The sequence below is a fragment of the Nyctereutes procyonoides genome, unplaced genomic scaffold, assembly GCF_905146905.1.
Source record: "Nyctereutes procyonoides isolate TBG_1078 unplaced genomic scaffold, NYPRO_anot_genome, whole genome shotgun sequence".
Lineage (NCBI taxonomy): Eukaryota > Metazoa > Chordata > Mammalia > Carnivora > Canidae > Nyctereutes > Nyctereutes procyonoides.
The window spans coordinates 30100970-30121135 of record NW_026575146.1 but is presented as its reverse complement, the minus strand read 5'-3'; the positions used below and the strand labels follow the sequence as shown (position 1 = coordinate 30121135).

The 20166-nt window shown below is 39.2% G+C and overlaps 1 protein-coding gene across 2 annotated transcripts in view; it reads right to left on the bottom strand.

Moving 5' to 3' along the window:
- Positions 1–4526: 4526 nt before the first annotated feature.
- Positions 4527–20166, bottom strand: part of NKAIN2 (sodium/potassium transporting ATPase interacting 2) — a 967202-nt gene continuing 951562 nt past the window's right edge. Inside the window, exons 6-8 of one of the 2 annotated variants that reach the window (XM_055309568.1) lie at positions 11217–11298; positions 10426–10514; positions 4527–6933 (exon numbers count right to left, since the gene is read on the bottom strand). In XM_055309568.1, the coding sequence (XP_055165543.1) occupies positions 10490–10514; positions 11217–11298 (107 nt within the window). In that variant the 3' untranslated portion in view covers positions 4527–6933; positions 10426–10489. The remainder of the gene's footprint in view (positions 6934–10425; positions 10515–11216; positions 11299–20166) is intronic. The other variant, XM_055309569.1, reaches the window with a different exon arrangement.

Below are 20166 nucleotides of genomic sequence, written 5' to 3'. Positions count from 1 at the left end.
AAAACACTAAGATGTTACTGTATATTTTTTCTTTAAAATTAGATTCAGACTAGAGTGACTTTTTGTGAGGTTAAATCTTTTTTGAAAAATTGTTCTGTGAACCGTTAACTCAAATGACTGAAATTTCTATTTAAGAGTAACCTATTAGAAATTTATCTCATTGCTGTCACTGTTTGTAAAATAGTCTTCATGGTTCTAGTAAAGTGGAAACAGCAGGAAGATTCTTCTCAAGACTAAAAATTATAAAAAATTACAACTTTATAAAAATCATCAAAAGTTGTGATGCATCTGCCAAGAGTGACTGGTTATCACATTCATTTATATTGATTGAAAATTAATCAGTTGAAAGTATACATTTTGATGACTTAATATTAAATTGTAGAAAGATGGGTCACACATCCTATGATCAATCAAGATGTCCCATTAATTTTCTATTCATTGTATTATTTAAAATGATGACGCCAAAATATTTTTTTATTATGTGTATTTTGTTTTGTTATTTATGTGTTATTATTCACCCTTTTTATGTTTTATAAGTAATAAAATACGTTTATAGGAGAAAATCTTTGGACACCTGGCTGGCTCAGTTGAGAGAACATGTGGCTCTTGATCTCGGGGTTATGAGTTTGAGCATCACATAGTGTGTAGAGATTAAAAAAATAAAAAATAAAATAAAAAATAAAATCTTAAAAAATAAATAAATACATACAGAAATAAATGAAAAAAAAATCTTTATTTTAGGGGGTTTGAACTCACAACACTGAGATCAAGACCTGAGGTGAGATCAAGAGTTCAATGCTTAACTGACTGAGCTACCCAGGCTCCCCAAGGAAAATTCATTATATTTTAGTACCTTTACTTTTTTTTTTTAAGATTTTATTTATTTATTTTAGAGAGAGAAAGCACGAGTTGGTGGGGGAGAGAAGAGGCAGAGGGAGAAGCAACTCCTCACTGAGCAGGGAGCCCGATGAGGGGTTGGGCTTATGACCCAAGCCAAGGGCAGATGCTTAACCTACTGAGCCACCTGGGCGACCCTATTTTAGTACTTTTAGTAGCACTTTTTTCCCCTACTCTTTAAACAATGGCTTCACATTTTCGTTTTTTTTCCCACTGGGTCTCACAAAACTGTGTATCCACCCCTGATGGCAAGGTGTAGACAGATATTTGGCTCATCAGAAATAGAAATGTTTCATGTCTGAGGATAGTTGCCTTTCAGCACTCAAAACAACACAAACCCTGAATACAGTTTGCTTTTCCATGAATTATTAGCACAGGCCCCAGCCTTTCAACGCTCAGCCTCTGTCCTATCTTTTGCAGATGGGAAGACTAGGTCCATGGGTGCCTGCCGCACAGAGTTGTTACATCTTTGCCAACACAGGATTTTTCATAGTCTTTACTTGATTTAATAAGTTGTCGGTGACCTGTCATTTGTAACTCAGTGTCCGTTTGCTTGCCTCGGTCCTGAGAGCCTTGGTCAGCCTGAGAGAACAATGACAAGAGGCTCAGGTGTTCTGGTGGCCTCTAGTTTAGGGCTCAGAAGATTTATGTCTAGACAGCAGTGTGCAAAACCTCTCTGCACGTGGGGATCCACAAATCCCCAAAGGATATAATGAGTAAAACTAGAAGAATAATGAAGAAAAATGACAGGCACATGGGAGGGGAATAAACAGGGTATGCCTCTGGTAAATAACTCCCTGAAGGACTCTTAGAAAAGACTTACTGATTAATTGAATCAATCCATCATCCTTGGGGTGACAGCATCAATTTGCAATCTTTTTTTTGGGAGTTGTTTTATTCTATTGCTGTTATGGCTTAAATTCGTATGAGAGTAGAATGAGAGGTTAAAAAATAGAACTGTTTTATTATTAAGGTGCCACAATCCTGTGCTCTCATTATTTAGGAGCCTTACATTCATTTTAATTAAAGTTTGGACTGTGTCAGAGCATCAACATGTGGCTTATAAAAGGATTTTTTTCCCTTCCTTGAATTTATCTTATAGAAATAAACCTTCAATACCTATTAAAATTTTAGGCTCCTTTGCTTCTCAACTCCGTGTGTGAGGATTTAAAAAAATAATCTTCGTTATAATTCCAAAACATATAAAAAGATGTGTCTTGATCCCTTTTTCAGACAAATTCCCCTTCATTTTCTTTGTTGTCACTGGAAGGCGTAACTCATGATACCTGTGAAGGTTTCAGTGGTAAATGAGACCCTTGGAATGTATGATCCCATCCAAGTTTTTGTTGAATTAAAAAGGAGAGAGTACGTAAATGTCTTTGAGATTTTGCTCTGTTACCCAAAGTGATTGTTTCAAGATACTAGCATGTTTTAAATTGGACATAATATATCAATCACAGATTTTGTTCTTTCCTGTCTCGGGAGTAGGTGGAAGGAAGATGTAATAAAATGAAAAGAGGATTGAATATGCATCCTAAGCAAAGATTCACCTGTGATGAGGATAACAGGGCCTTCATTTTTTACAATGTAAGGATCTTGATACCAAAGCTTTCTGAGTATGAGTGTTGAGTGCTGAAATTTTACCAAAGACAGATAAAATGCCTGAGGGAAGATTATCCTGACAATCACAGTAAGTATTTTTGTGACGGAACTGTTTAAGTAATCCCAATCTCTCTAATACCAACTCTTCATAAATGTATTACGAAAGAAGTAACAGGAAAACTTCTAACCCTGAAATCAAATGTTAACTGGTTGACTAGGTTTACATATGGGTACGAGTTATTGGTCTTTAAAAGAGTTGTAAGATAATAAAACATATTTAAACATATTTCAGGGATGTCTGGGTGGCTCGGTGGTTGAGCATCTGCCTTTGGCTCAGGGCGTGATCCCAGGGTCCTGGGATCGAGTTCCACGTTGGGCTCCCCACAGGGAGCCTGCTTCTCCCTCTGCCTGTGTCTCTGCCTCTCTCTCTGTGTCTCTCATGAATAAATAAGTAAAATTTTAAAAAAATAAACATTTCACATTGAGGCTATATTGAACCTAATGCATAATAATCCAGACACATTTCATGACCTTATACTGTCTTGGGGTCTTCCTTACCGGGGTTCATGCTGATTTAGCAGTCCAGGGTCAGTTGACAAATCCCCATCATCTGGGATTTGATTTATTCTATTCTGACCAGAGTACACATACCAGAATTTGGTGTAGGATGGTGAGTTATTTGCATTTTCAAGATAAATGGTAATCTCGAGTAATTTCTTGGTCTCTGTGGGCCTTAGTATACTGTCTCTATAATAAATGGGTTTGGATCTCAAAAGTTTGTTCTGCGATGTGACCTACTTAAAATGAGTTTGTATGTATAAGTTGATGGCCCACTCATTATAGTACCACGGAATGCTGGCTGTTTCCTTCACTGTATTAGAGATTATGATATTAATAGTTACCAAAGGAGAATCTTGGTACCAACAACAAAAAAAACATTTATTATTTAACCAAATGCACACCCGATTTGAGAGCTCCAGAGGCCAGAATCTTTTCTCTAGGGGACCTTGAGACCTATTTATAGTTGCCTTAGTAACTTTTATCTCTTTCGCTGCAACCGAGGTATTGTGTGCTTTGGATCTCACAGTGTGAAGCCACATTCTGATAGTCATCCACGATGAACCAGTCAACGTGCCTTTTGCACGGGGAACAAAACTAGAAACAGGCCTGATCGTTTCCAAGACTCACCGTGTGGCCAAGAAGGCAAATACTACAAGTTGATCTTCACCATCTTCAAATGCCGCCTCCAGGCCTTATTTTGTTTTTAATCGATTTCTGCATTTGGGGTTCGAGGGGATGCTGTGTGTCTGTGTGCAGGGAGAGGAACCCCAACAGCAGCTCAAGCCTGAGACAGCCCAAGCCAAGGGCAGTTTAAACTACTTTCTATCTCTTTCATCCATACAGTGAACCTCAGCTGAAATTACAGTCGTGCAATCACAAATGCGGGGGGTTAATCTTCCCTACTCACCCCCTACCCCCAACATGCTTCACTTAGAGTGTTGTCAAAGACTGTGTCGTCAAAGGAATAATGAATAAATGAGTCTTTTAAATTATTTTATTTTAAATAATTTGGCCTTTAAAAAATGAAAAACCTTACCTATGTTAAGCAAAGGTTTTTAATATAGTGCCCTCACACCTCTAGCTATTGGCTGGATGCTTAACTCTAAATTCTAGGTTGAAAGTGGGGGCGGGGGGAAGTCATCTAAATGACATCACGTCTATTCCAGGCAGTCTCGTAAAAGAACCCTTAGTGTTAAGAGATAATGAAAGTACGTGCTACCTATGACTGAGCTAAAATGGTGCCGTGACCTGGCAATTTCTTTTTACTGCTGACACATCCATCCCTACGTGGCACAGAACACCAGCGTCGCCTTCATGTAAATTTAATAGGGTTTCCCTGTCAATGACACAATCAAATACCGTGTGAGAAGGAGCAGGGGCTTTCAGGGATGGCTCAGAAACTTAATTGTTTTTCCATTTATTTTTAAAATGCAAATTACACTAGTAAGTCAAAAAAATCACTCTGTTAAAAATACATTCAGAATTAACAAACTCAAAAAAAAAAAAAAAAGGACACATCAGGATTGTAACTCTTGCCTTCCGAATATTAGGTTTATAACAAAAGCTCAGCCTAGAAAAATAGCATTCTTCACCGGATTTTGAGGAGGATTCAGCTGTACAACTTAGATGTTTTTCCAGATATAATCACACTACTGTGCTCACTGCTCCCAAAAAAAGACCTGTCCACTGATTACTTTTTAGTAGTCAACAACTGTTTTTGAAAATTTTGGTGGCGATGATAGTAGTGATTAGGTGGTAGCTTGGCTGCAACTTAAAGCAGGAATATGAGGGCTTGTTCTCTGTGCATTTAAATCTCTAGCCATATACATGTCCTAGAAGGTGGAACCTCTAGGTGCATGAATGTACAGTGAAACCTCATTTTAATAGTCACATTAATAGTCACATTAGAGCAGTTTCTGGCATGTATAGTATTTATATTTTAAGAGTCAGAGGACAATACATTGGTAAGTATTTTTCTCATACATTAAACATGCATGTCACTATAAAATCATCATATGAGGTTTCACTGACATGTTTGCAATTATAGATTTTATAAATGTATGTGTATGGACAAACATATACAAGCCACTGAGAAAATTCAAGCACAAGTGCTGGAACGATTTTTTTTTTTTTTTGTAGTTTATGTTCCAATATCACCTTTGTTCCTTTATCGTTTTCAGATGTAGATGCATGTATTTCACAGACATCCATGCAAACACAGTAATGGGACTGGTTTATGTAGATCTGGGTGGGCTAAGGTCCAAAGTAGGTTAACCCAATACTTGAAACTACATAGAAACCAAGAGAAAACATTGTTCCATGCCAATTGATAACTTTTCAAGTCTCAATTTCACTGCATTTAAGGATGTTGTATCAGTTTAAAAAAAAAATTGATTTAGCGTCTCGGGTGGATCCAAGAAAAAACATGACTCTTCTGAGTTCCTGACAAGCCTGAGCTAATTATGTTTTCCACTAATGAAAACCAAATAATGCTTGAATATATAGAACAAAATTTCCTAGGAATCCAGAATATTCCATAAACACATTGACCTACTATAAGTTTCCAAAGGCATCTTGTTGCCAACTACGTTAACAGCACAGTTTTTCTGCCACAATAATACAGGAGGATTAAAATACACTCTAACACACAACAGATCCCCCAAATACCACAAAGAGATCTCAAATATTTCACCAAGGTAACTATTGCTCCCCGCACCCCCCGCCCACCCAAAAAATAATCTTGTACGCTGAAGTTAGGAAAAAAGGTTCACCTACATAGGGTCTTCAATTTGAATTAGATATAAAAGAGTAAACATAGCTAATACATATTCAGTTGGCCTCTGTTGATAGAAATCCACAGCTGTTTCTGTGTTAGTAAAAGACATCTGTAGATACTTATAAAAGCACCTAGAGTGCGACAAATAAAATCAGTGAGTTAAGCCAGTACTGCTCTCTGCTTCCAGTAGGTTAATGAGCTTAGTAGATTAATAAGTTTTACTTTGTCCCACCCAACCCCTTCCGAAGACCACATTTAAGAATTATAAAGATGACGATTATTGTTGTTGTTGTTATTACTGTCACTTGTTTGTCTGTTTTTGGCCACCATGGAGGTTCAATGGTAAAGCACTTTGCTGACAGCTGGCAGTTTTTGTACACAGACACACTGGAGCTGCTGAGCTACGCAGTCTTGTTTCTTGACATGAAACACACGGACTCGAACTCATTCGGAATTAATAGCAGTGTGTTAGCCTAAAGGAAGTGACTTGGGGAGGTCTGCACTGAGACTCGGGCGCACAACTTAGGTGGGTTAAGGCAAGTATGTACGGTATAGCCTTTAGGGCAAACAACCTGCCATTTCGGACTTCGGTTACTAGGTCATCATGGCATGTTTCGTTTGTTTTTGCAATCACATTGCCTACATAGCCGTGGTGCTACCAAGACGTATGGAGTGCAGAAGACAGGGCTCTCAAACTAACGCGCCCTGGGTGACTTCGCAGCTCGCAGAGGCCGACTGGCTGGGCTGCAGAGGAGTTAGTGACGGCCAGCAGTGGGCACCAACACGTCTCCTTAGGAACTTTCCAAAGGCCTGGGAGAAAGAAGCCTACTTCCAGGAAATCCGAAATGGGCGTGTCCTGCATGTTTGTTTCAGTTAGAAAGAGGAGGCCAAGTGGAATTAGTATGTGCCTCTGGGTGTGTGTGCGTGTGCGTGTGTGTCCCAGTGTATGTGGAGGCTTTATATTTGTTTTGTTAATATGTATATATACTTAAACTCAGTTGCTTCTTGCTCTTCATAAAATGCAGGAGGCCACTGTGAAACAAGTTCTTTGAAAGGTCCAGGAGCTGACATACTGAAGCCATCTGTATTATTTTGACCTGGGAGAGAGAAAGAGAGAGAGGAAAGATGTTCTTAATCGGGGTGGGGAGAGCTCGGCGCCTTTTCTCACCTCTCCAAGCACAAAAGCAAGCAAAAATTAAAAAAAAAAAAAAAAAAAAAAAAAAGACCAAGCCCAAGTTTTGTTTGAAAAGAGACAACTTTCCTTTCCTTTCCATTTCTCTTTTTTCTTTCTTTCTTTCTTTCTTTCTTTCTTTCTTTCTTTCTTTCTTTCTTTCTTTCTTTCTTTCTTTCTTTCTTTCTTTTCTTTCTTTCTCTGTAATCTCCTGGATAAAGAGGCCACTTATGATCATTTAAAATCCATTTCTGGGAGCAAATGAAATGAGTAGGTATTGCCGTACAATTAGGCTGACAAATAGAACACAAGGCTTTCCGATGTTACTAATAAGATACCATGGGATATTCTCACAGCTTATACTGCAGGGGCCCCGAGTAGAGCTCCACTGGCTACGGCACGTAGGTAAGTGGGAGTCAAAGCACCTGCTTTGTTCAACAACCTGTGGACACAGGAATGTTTGTGTGCAGCAATGTTAAAGCTGTTGTTTGTTTCAAAGAGGTTGACCAAAGTATAAGAAATAAATTAATGAAAATTTTTTCTTTAGGGTTGGATGGATGATTGATAATCTCAAGAATTACAGGCCAAGAGCATTTGCCTAACTTAAGTGAAGAAGAGAGGACTAATTTCAGTGACGGTAGGAGCTGAAACAGGGCGGTGAATGGAAGTCAGGGCAGTGTTTTTGAAGCTCTTGGTCCACAAATTTACTGGGGATGAAGGAAGCCCCCCAGCTAACACTGCACATTACTTTTAAGCATTTGCTTTCCTTCTAAGGAACAGCTTTTATTTCTAGTTGCTATAGAATATCGTGAAAGTGCTTGAACTGGCCCATGATGTTAGATTACTCTTACTTTATGAGACTTATTTATGGCAGGTTGACAGGAAAGGCTACACCCCAAAGGACAAAGACATAGGAGATGTTGGGGCCCCTGCCTCTCAGCGGGGTTGAGGTTTATGTGTGAGTCGCTTTGGGGTGTTCTACAGGATTTGAATAGGCAATGGCTCTCAAATGAGTGGTTTTGAGGGCTGCCAACGTGGAAAGCCCTTCATTCAGCACTGGGTAATGTCAAATCAGAGGCGATGAGCAGAGCACAGAGAACGGGAGGGATGCAGGCCTGTTTGGGAGTCCGGCGGCTAAATAAAAAATCAGGAAATCCAGGGAATGCCAGAGCAAACTCACAGGTCTGTCTAAGAATTTGGAAAAAAACAGGGAACTAAGGGCTCAGCAGGCTGATCCCTGAGGGTTGCAAAGCTGACAAGTCCTGTGACCCTCATTTTCCTTTCTCTTCATCCTGTTTCCTCATCTGTAAAATAAAAATCTTAGTGTTGTAGTATTTGAAGTCCCACAGGGGACGTTTTGTAGAAGGGACAGGAGTAGTATTTTGACTAGCGATTCGTTATAGGCAAGTATTTCTAATTTCTCAATTGAATTTCATTAAATGTCACTTATTTCATGAGCTGTGAGACTTGAAACTTCTTGCATACTTCTACCATTCACAGGCAGGAAGGAAGAAAACAGTATTTTTATTACTTTTGGTTTGGCATTTAAAGTCTTCTGTTTAATAAGACCATGGGAAGTTTTGTCCTCAAGGAATTTAATGCTGGATATTAAATCTGCAGAGTCGCCTCCTTAAAGACAACATTAGAATTACTAATGCCTGATCTGAAACAATATACTTGATGATGCTCAATTAGCATTCTCATGTTATTATCATAGCTAATCCTGCGTATGTGGTTCCACGTCATTTATTATAACTCGATCACATTTATTGATCATCCCTATTGACCAACACAATGAAGTGCTACACGGTAAAGAAATGTTATATGAGCAATCACAAGCTTTGTCGATGTTCTGGTCTAATCTTAAGCACAAACATATTGTCACATGTGCTTGGGTGGCTATTCTATATATGACACATTGCTTACAGAGGAAATCTTTTGGGAATGAAAAATGGTATATTTATTTCTGATCTGACACAGTCTTTTCGTAAGTAGTATTGGTTAACACAGCATCATCACTACTAATGATAAGATATGTTTATTAAGCTCTTACTACATGGCATGTTTTATGTCGTATGTGCTTATAGATTCAGAATAAGTATATGAAATGTGTATGCTATATTATTTCTATTTTGCAGATAAGGAAACTTAGGTTTGATGAGAATAGTTAAAGTTGTTAATATAATGCTAATATAAAATTGTATGTCCAAGGTCACAAGGAATTTTATCTCCAGTACTCTGCCTTCAGTAGGTCATTCTAACCACTACTCTTTACTGCTTTGCCATTATTTTTTAATAGAATACTTTACATAAGTCTATAATATAGTATTGAGAAGAGTGGTAAAGAATTTAAAAGATCATTTTACTTTTTATGTAAGCTAATGAATCTTCCTGGGAGGCTAGGAGAGGCATGTTCTAAATAGAAAACAACTGTAGTGTGAGGCAAAAGGAAAAAAAAAAAAAAGAAGCATCAGAGGAAAAAGAGATTTAAAAATCTTCCAAAAAATGTATTTGAGATACAATCTGAAGGATAGTGGGATTTCATCTTGGGGAAAAAATACGTTTGGTGTCGAGTATAGCACGGACAATTGGAAAAAAAATGTCATATTTGCAGAAAGCAAGAGATCTAGTTTGGTTGGCAAACAAAAAAGATAAAGTGAAATATCAGACTATTACTGCCTTCAATAGACTATAAGCTTCGGGAAGACAGAAGCCAGTTCTTATTATTACATTTGCTCATTGTCTCCTAGCGTCATCTGCATATGATTGGGAGTCAAAAGTTGTTAAGGGTCCAAGAGAGGAGATAATATTTCAGCAGAACGCTGGGGCCAGATCAGAATAAGCTTGCAGAATAAGCTTGCATGGTGAGGAGTACAGGCTTTGTTCAGCAGGGAATAAGGATTCGTTCACAGTTTGGGGGCAGGGGAGGGCAATGACCAAAATGGTACCTTGAGAGGATTAATTTGGCAGCCACATGGAGGATGGGATAGAGGTACTAAAATCAGAAAGCAACAGGAGATTTAAGGTAACGAATGCCTGAATCAGGGCAGTGGTTGCAGGGAGACTGAAAAGAAAATGTGTAATGCACTGTTTGCAGAGGGGATGCCTTGAATGACATACAATATTGGCTGAGTTCTGACCCGATAAAGTCCTTTTTTACTAGTGGAGTTACCAAATACTTCCAAAGAAAAATGCAGGCACGATGCATAGATCCTTTCCCATTGAAGGAGAAGCTTATGGGGGCAGGTGTATAAGGATTACTTTAATCTCTCGGAGGGGAAATAGTCCAAAAATCCATTTATTATCCTACACATTAACAATACTAAAAGGTAAGATGACTCAATGGTGGAGGACAACGACGACAAACACATATCTTCAAAGAGAGAAGCTCACATTTCAAAATGAATTGGAATCTTACTTTCTATTTTGATCTTCGCTTGCAATTCAGCATATCACTTGATGCTGATATATAGAATTTGTTATCAGTTGTTATCCAAGGGAATTTGCCTAAACACAGATATAAAAATCAGGCTCTGATTGTATGTCTGCTCTCTTGAGTGCTAGAGCTAAGGGTCTGATAAATTTCAGTGTTACTATTTGGCTTAATTTTCACTTTTCACATCAGAAAAATGATACAGAGTTTAATTGCTCAGTTTAAAAAAAATTTTAACACTACATATAACTAAGTTTATACTATATATACTAGGATTATGCTATATATAACTATGTATAACCTGTCATTTATCATCCAAATGAGAATACTTTTGAGAGGAAGAGGAGGCACCAGTAATAACTATACCAGGACAATCCGTGTAAACTGAGACTCTTCTGGAAAAGCCAGAACACGCAGCTTATATATAGTTGCATATAACTACCTCCTATGTTATATCACATTTTCAAATTATACAAGTTTGGGGTCATTCAAATAAGTAATATATTAATAAAGGCTTTCGAGCTATGTAGTTGATACTTATATATATAAGACTAAAGGTCACTTTAGAGATGGCGTTTCGAATAAATTAAATTTAAAAAAGAATTATGAAGAAAATGTCATTAGAATTATCCCAGTCAAAGACAATATTAATAGAAGAGAAAATACTGGAAGTATGTAATTGGAGGAAAGCTGCATGCCATCTACTGTGTGCCAGATAACGTTTACTTAATCATCTTTTAGTATCACAGAAGAATACCTCCAAGTAGGGTACTTACATGTACATAGGCTGTAGTTGTAAATGAGATGTCTTCTGAGGGCCTTGATAGCCATAAGAATCAAACCCACCTATGAAATCAACTGAAAAGGGACAATTGTTTTCATTAGTTAACTTTTCAAAAGAACTCAACATTCGCGATCAAGATCTCACACAGATTACTAATATAAACCGTTTAATACTCTATTAAAACCAAGGTGACTAATTGTGGAGGAAAACTGATCGTCGTTCCTTCAGGGTAGTGATTTTTTCCTCCTCTCAATTGTGAGATTCAATTACTGCTTTACAAGAATCTATTCACTTGGAGAAGAAATTACGTACTCCTCTCAAGCAACCAAGACCTAATTGGAGTAATAAAATTCACTTGTGCAGTAAAGATGCTATATGTCTTTTTGGTGAGTGTGGAGATTTTCTGCAACACATTACAAATGTAAAAAATAATGATCGCTTAAGTGCATGAATCTATCAGCGACTGCAGCACTAGTAATAATATTATACTCTGAGTGTCAAGTACAAGGTGCTATGGTGGAGCCTGTGTAAATTAACTCAACGCGGCTGTCCCTGCCAATATGGGATTTATAATTTGAAATATCCAATCAGAAATAAAGAAGTGGGGCAATGTCCAACCAAACATTAAAATGCAATACATACCTAAATATTTTTTTAAAGATTTTTTGTTTTAAATTCATGAGACACACACACACACACACACACACACACACACGGGGGGGGTGGGGGCAGTGGCAGAGACACAGGCAGAGGGAGAAGCAGGATCCCTGCAAGGAGCCTGATGTGGGACTCGATCCCAGGAACCCAGGATCACGCCCTGGGCGGAAGGCAGATGCTCGACTGCTGAGCCACCCAGGTGCCCCTACATACCTAAATATTTAAGGTACAGTGATCTATAACTAAAGTTACTGTGATAAAGTATATCACCCAGAATGGCTGCAACAAGATCTCCTGTTCCATAGCTGTTACAGGGTGACCTTGACACTCCTCCCATCTGGTGGTTTTGGTCTGTATCCCTTTCTCTTGAACCTGGATAGAGCTTCGTGGCCACTCTGACCTACAGAGTTTGGTAGAAGTGATACTCTGTGACTTCCAAGGCTAGATCATAGAGATGTCATGCACATCCCTTTGCTATTTTGGGATGCTTTCCTGGAACACCACTGCCATGCCCAACTAGCCCACATGGAGAGATTAATGGAGACTCCACGGGTATATATTGTGACCAACGGACTGGATGAGGTTCCCTCCGATAGCCAGCATCACCACCTAGGCACATGAGCAAGAATGCTTCCAACCCAGTCATGGAGTCTTCCCAGCTGAGGCCCCTGATATCAGGGATCAGCCAAAAGCTATCCTCCCAGTGCCCTGTCTGAATCCGTATCCACAGACTTGTAAGCATAATAAATGATTGTTCGACACCACTGAGTTTTTGGAAGCAGTAGTCACGGCAACAGTAAATACTAAGAGTACTGTTAAAAAGTTTTGTTTTTGTTCTTTCTTTTACACTCCTGGATATAACCGTTGTGTAGGGGCAGGGATGAAATGGGTAAAATAATGAAAGGCTGGTGATACAGAGGACAGGAAGGAGAAAGAAAGGGAAATTGAGATTGAATTAGGATGCCTGTGGATATCTTTACTTCTTCTGGAGTCAGAGTCTATTGCTTTAGGTTTGACTAGTTTTTGTTCTCTTTTTAGTATCCTAAATGCTACAGGTAGAAATTGGAGCAAGGGGTGCAATAACATCAAGTCTATGATGTTTGTTTAGTGGGGAAAGCTTTATTTAATAGATTTTATTTTTTATTTTATTTATTTTTTTAAAGATTTACTTATTTATTTATTCATAGAGACACACACACACACACACACACACAGAGAGAGAGAGAGAGAGAGAGAGAGAGAGAGGCAGAGACACAGGCAGGAGAAGCAGGCACCATGCAGAGAGCCTGACTGTGGGACTCGATCCAGGGTCTCTAAGATCACGCCCTGGGCTGCAGGCGGCACTAAACTGCTGTGTCACCGGGGATGCCCAGATTTTATTTTTTAGAGCAGTTTTATGTTTATGGCAAAACTGAGCAGAAAGTATAGAGTTCCTACACAGACCCTGTCCCCACGCACGCACAACCTCTCCTACCATTAACATCCCACACCAGAGTGGTACATTTGTTGCAACTGTTGAATCTACACTGACACATCATCATCGGTCAACGTCCAGAGCTTATATCAGGGTTCACATTTGGTATTTTAAACCATATTTTTAAAAATTTTTAAAAAGATTTTATTTATTTATTTGAGATAGCAAGAGAGCACGAGCTGGAGGGAGAGGGAGGGAGAGACAATTTGAAGCAGATTCTGCATTGAGTGCAGATGTGGGGCTGGATCTCATGACTATGAGATCATGGAGATCACGATCCATGATGAAACCAAGCGTGCGCCACTTGGGTGCCCCTCAAGTATGTTTTTTGATGAGGGTATAATGACGTGTACCCGCAATGTTAGTCTCATACGGAAGGGTTTCACTGCCCTAAAATTCCTCTGTGCTCTGCCTTTTATCCCTCCCTCCCCTCATCCCTGGCAACCACTGATCTTTTTACTGTCTCCATAATTTAACTTTTCTAGAACATCATATAGGTGGACTCACACAGTATGTAGCCTTTTCTGATTGGCTTCTATCCCTTAGTTGTGTGCATTTGAGGTGCCCTCATGTCTTTTTGTGGTTTAATACCTCATTTCTTTGTATTATGAGAATGCTTTTTTGAGGGTGAATTTCTCTTTCTCATCAAAAGTGGAACAGTGTAAGAACAAAGGCCCTGATGTTAGAAAGATCAAGGTTCAAATACTGCTTTGACCACTTTAAGGCCAGCTGTGTGACCTTAAACAAATCATTTAACATCTCTCAGAAATAGGAATTAAAATACTTATTTCATACAATTAGTGTGAGGATAAAATGAAATAGGGAATGGAGAGCCCTGGGGGAGACATATGGTGTGGAAGAAGAAAATTAAGTCTCATTAAAAAAATCAGGATTTTCTTTTTTTTTTCCCTCAAGTGAAGGGTTTTATTTTATTTTTATTTTTGAAGATTTTATTTACTTATTCATGAGAGACAGAGAGAGAGGCAGAGACACAGGCAGAGGGAGAAGCAGGCTCCATGCAAGAAGCCTGATGTAGGACTTGATCCTGGGACCCCAGGGTCACACCCTGAGCCGAAGGCAGATGCTCAACCACTGAGCCACCCAGGGGTCCCCAGTATTTTCTTTATATAATTCTTCTAAGAAAGAAAAAAAAACAGGAATGTGTAATTTGGGACAACTATGAAACTGTACCGAGTATTTTACAGAAGATGAATGAAGAAGATGAGTCTCCTTTGTTTTCTGAATTGCCCACATTTGTACGTTAGCTAATATACATGGCACCAGAAGAGCTATCCCATAATTAAGGGGCAACTATATTTAAGGCTTGTTATTTTGAGAAATTATTGTCTATGATTGGAGATTCAGTACAGATAGTGCCTAAATTCCCTTTCATTTGGGTTTGCTGTTGTCAACAATGGGACTTTGTTAGGGACAGGTTTGCTGAGAGGTGTTCATAGCATTAACATGTCCTTGTTCCAAGGTCCCCCCTCAGTAGGATGGTCCTCACTCTGGCGCTGGAGAATAGGGTGAGCTAGAGTAGAATAAGATCACGGCAGATGTAAATGGTGAGGTATCCTCCACTGAAACGGAAATCTAAGTCAATCTCAGGTTTATTGTTATTATTGGTGTTAGGAAATATTTCCTTGGCTGCTTCCCAGGAGTTTGAGATGGAGAGCAGAAAAAGCCAGATGGTAACAACAAGCCAAAGACTGTGGAGTGAACCAAGGGGTAACTAGAAGAAACCATGATGAATCTTCAGTTCCAATGGATAGAATCAGGACCAAACATGGAAAACGAAGCTTGAGTTGGGAGCAGTTGGGAGCAAGACATGAGAGAAGGCCAGAAGGGAAATGAGGTGTGTTCTGAGTATCTGTTGGGAGGAGTGTTTGAGCTGTCTGGGGCTTGTTCTTCTTAGCTGCGATGTATCTGGTGTGGAGTTGGTAGAGCTGGCTTACAACTCCCCAAGTTAGGGAGGATCTCACTAAAACTGTGGTAGAAGGATTGCCATTGTTCTGCTAATTCAGATCATCTGGAGCCAGAAAGAGGCTCCAACAGCAGGTGACTCAGAACCAACATGAGAAAAGAGGAGGATCCGAATGTAACCAGGATGGATTGTTACCATTGCACTCATGAGGAGGGCAGTCGCATTTAAACAACAATCAAAGGGCATATTCTCTGTTGGGTATTTTATAAACATGCCTGAGTTCACAGCCAAGGAAATTATGAAAGGTCAGTATCCACATATTTTCATTCTTGCTAATTGTTTGGGTGTCTTCCTAAAGGCCCGAGGGTGAGGAGCAGACACAAGCTGGTCCCCACTAACTACTACAGTCAATATTGGTGTGATCCATGTAGACAGGCTCAATTCCTTGCACTTTTGCAGATGGTGCTTCACCCACATCTGGAACTCTTTTGGTGTCACATGGGTGCAGAGCAGAAGTAGAAGAAACCATTTCTTTTTCTTCCTCAAAAAATTGAGTCACTGGGGTTTAACTTACATTTTTAGAATACCCTTAATACCCCTTTGGTCTGTTTTCCTTTTCTTTTACATAATGACATTTATTTAGGCTCCAAGGAGAGTATTCCATGCTGTAAAACTTTTCTGGGCAATAAGGGTCCTAAAAACACCTGACAGGTCCTTTTTCTAAGTAACTGTGATGGCGTCTAGACATTTGGCTCATGGTTCATCTCTGCACTATTTAGAAAAGCCTATTTTTTGTTCCTCGGGAATCTCCTTATTTCCTGAAAATAAAAATAAAGTTCCAGACAATTGCATAATACTTAAGAGTTTCTAAAGCCCCCCCCCCTTTTTTTTTTCTAAAGCCCTTTTAGGTGATATCAACCATCTTTACAAAATTACTGTGAAGTGGATAGTCTTTCTAGAAAATTTACTCTTTCATCTTCTTCTCATCTCCAACCTAATATTCTATGAATATTCAGATGTGAACAAGGTTCAAAGCAAAACCCCACCTAAGCTGGTTTTTCAGTGATGGTTACTAATGAGATGTCTTGGTTTTTGTGTATCATATCTTTCAGAGGAGATAAGGTGAGCATCCTTAAAGGTTTAGTTCATTTCTTCTGTGTCTAATAATTTATGCAGGATACCATATAAACATTTAAACGATCATTTTTTCTTGAAAATTACTTATATATTCTCAGCCCCATCTCATATAACTCTGATTACAGTGGAGTCTTTCAAAATAAGGAGGCAGGTTTTCTTCATAGCTACTTGGAATATTGGCTGTTATCTGCTTATCAGAAAACGTGAAGGACAGGAATTACTAACGGCCTGAATTAGGATTAGGGGAATGAGAAAGAAAAGGTGACCACGAATTCAAGATACGTGGAGAAAGAGGTAGAAAACATTCCCCACGCCAAGCTTTTGAATATGGGGGAAGGAGAGGAAAAGGCAAGATTCAATGTTGAACTCAGACATTTGTTGACTAGGAGAATGCTGTTGCCTTTAATAGAACAAAACCAAATGTCAGGGAGTTGGTGTTGGGCTTCATTTGAAAATGTAGTTTGTAAGTGATAACTGGCACATACAAGAGGCAAGGGCCAGGACATTCCTATAAAAAGCGAAACATAACGTGAACTTGTGGAAGGTCAGGTGGAGACCTGCTGGGATCTTTAGAGATTAGTTTCTCCCGACTCAACCTTATTGGGCTTCCCTGGAATGCATCTATCCCCATCTGACATCCTGTAATCTACTTGTTTCTTTGTTGATACCATTGCTATATGGTAAACTGGGTGAAATATACTGTTTCCTACAGTAGCCCAGAACCCGGAACAGTGTCTTGGCTCCTGGAAGACTGTGTTAACTGAGTGAACTCTCTATAAACCTATTAGGCTGTAAAGAAAAATGAGGCAATCATTGGAGCATGGAAGATGTTGGTGAAATTCAACTGCTTTTATTCTTTCCTCCTTAAAGCCTTCGATGATAATAAAGAGAAGACCCTTTCTGGAAGACCTAGAATGTTAGTTGTTGTGAGATAAAAAAAAAAAAGTTTTTGAATACCAATGGGAAGAAACCACCACTGTGGTCTCTTTGGCCTAGAGGAGTAGAGGGAAAGAGGCTAAGACATCATCAACTTCAAAGTGAGACTGTTGAGTCATTCATCAAAGAAAGCTATCGAGTGCCACAAATGTTGATAATTGGTAGGAAAAACATTATTCTCGGGATGCCTGGGTGGCTCAGTGGTTGAGTGTATGCCTTTGGCTCAGGGTGTGATCCCGTGTCTGAGGATTGAGTCCCGCATCAGGCTCGCTGTGAGGACCCTGCTTCTCCCTCTGCCTGTGTCTCTGTCTATGTCTCTCGTGAGTAAATAAAATATATTTTTTTTAAAAAAAGGAAAAACATTATTCTCTTTCTGGCCAGTTTACAGCATCCTTTTTTTTTTTTCAGTTTACATCATCCTAAAAAAGGTAGACAATGAAGCAGAAGCTGACAAAATAAAATAAAGACTGTGCTTGTTTAATTTTTGCCTCATTGGAGGGATTTCGCCTTTGGTCCTCTGAAGACAACTCGGGAATGTTACCGTTTTCCTTGCAATTGTTACATTTTCTTTCTGCCTTACTTTTCCTACCTGCAATATGGGTGTATTTATAGCTACTGACCTATGGAGACACTGGGAGGTCAAATTATTTTAAATTAGTAAAGTACCATATCAGTTTAATAACTATGAATTAATAACATTAATAATAGCGGAATTTTAAACATTATCAAGTAAGAGAAAAATGCTTTTTGAATAAATATTCCTTGCTAAAATATATTCCCTGTTGTGAGCTTCCCATTTATTCAAACCTCTTAATCATGAACATTGAGTTCAGTAAACCTAAAACTACCTTTTTGAAATAAATGTTGGTAGTGAGGCTTTGTCATATAAAATTGTACCCTGGTTATTAATGACAAAGCCACTAGTTAACATACTCCCTTTTGGAGACAGAACTGGAAAAGACCATGAGGGGGAATTTTAAAAGGCAGATCACACAAAACTAAGGCTAAATATTTAGAAGAACTCATTGAAAGACATGAAAGAATGTGTGTGGGCCCATGAAAATAGAGTGTATATACATTATCTCTGCATGTGAGAATTTCAAGGGTACTTATCTCCAGTTGAACAAAAGAAATTTAGAGCATAACCAACCGTAGGCCAAATTCAAAAGAACCACCTTCCTCCCACACAGACTTACTTGGTGGCCGCAATTCAGCTTACTGTGGGAGCTTGAGGTGTTTGGTCTGGGCTAAAATCCCTGAGTGGACTTTGTGTTACCTTTTTTTTTTTTTTTTTCCCTGATTAGGGAAACACAACCCTTTGCAGGGGTACTTTACCCTGCTGGTGACGTAAAGGTCACTAAAGTGACTGTTACATTACAGAGAGATCCTGACAGACGAAGCGCACATGGAATGAAATGAGACTCATGAGCTAAATCATTGCAGATGCTTCACTTCCTAACCTTGTTCAGCACACGTGTCTTCTCAGGGCCCAGTCTTCATGTTTCTCTCTTAGTTGTGTTAGAACCAGACCTTCAATATTTTACACTTACGCCAAAAAATGAGAGTGAAACCCAATCACTACAGTAATACCATAGCAGAAGAGATACTTCTTCGGTGAGAAATAGTTTGAGTAACCCCCTTAAGCTTTTGGTTTTGAAAACAGAAAAAAAAAAAAAAAAGAAAATATTACTTCCACTTGACAAAGTATGCTGTCTCTCTGCTCTTGCCTCTTTCTGCCTCTTTGCCGTGAAGGTGGTATTTTAGGGGAGATTTGAAGCAACACATGCTGTGTTTCCGCTGACACCAGGATGTTGCTCTCAAAGGAGCCTCCACTATTATAAGTCCCCCTGGATACAGCAGGGAAGTGATGAAGTAGCGTAAAAATCGCAGACTTTGGAATCAGAAGACCTGGCTCAGGTTGGATCTTCACTTCCTACCAGCATCATACCCACAAGTAGGTCACAATTGCTCTGAGCCTGACTGTTGTCCTCTCTCAAGTGGGGATAATGAAACCATCCCAACTTCATTGGGTTATTGACAGGATCGAGTGTCATGTGCAATACTTAGACGCGTGTATATTAAAGATACACTGTGCATGGATTTGAGATCTCATCTTTCTTTTTTTGGAAGCGATTTATGCAAAGAAAATAATTTAAAATGCATAGTTAGGTTCTTTACTGAGAGGACAAGACCTGGGTGTTAGAATTTACAAACATATTGTGTGGAATGACACAAATATTGGGTCATCAGCAGAAGCTGAGGACAACTGAGGTAGGTCTATGGAAACCCTTCAACTGCCCACTCTGTTGGTTAACCGTGGTCTGACAAGCCACGGAAGAGCTGGTGTGACATAATATAGAACAAAGGGAAGATATTTTTTGCCTAAAAAACTACATGGAGCTGAGTTTTCATATTTCCAGTTGTTTTGTTTTGGGAATCGCCTTGTATATTATATATAAGGACAGAGAGGCTGGGACCAATCTCTTGGTCTATGAGGTTTACGGTCTATGAGATGTCAGCCTGTATGTAGGCAAAAGGAACTATCCTGTGGAGTGTGCTAGAATGCAGATCCTGAAAGCTTATCCTGCTGGACCAGGCAGAGAGCATGAGCTCAATGCTTGGTGAGGGATAACTAAGGAAGGAAAAGGTTTACCTGTTCCTCTCAGATTTGGGTAGGGTTGTCAGGAGATGACCCCTTTGAAGGTGTCTGGGCTCACTCTGTGCTGGGCCATTTGGATGGAGCAGATTCCCCAAATCTTTGTTTCACTCTCCCCTGTTCGACTTGCTTTCAATCAGGTAGGCCAGGCCTTCCAG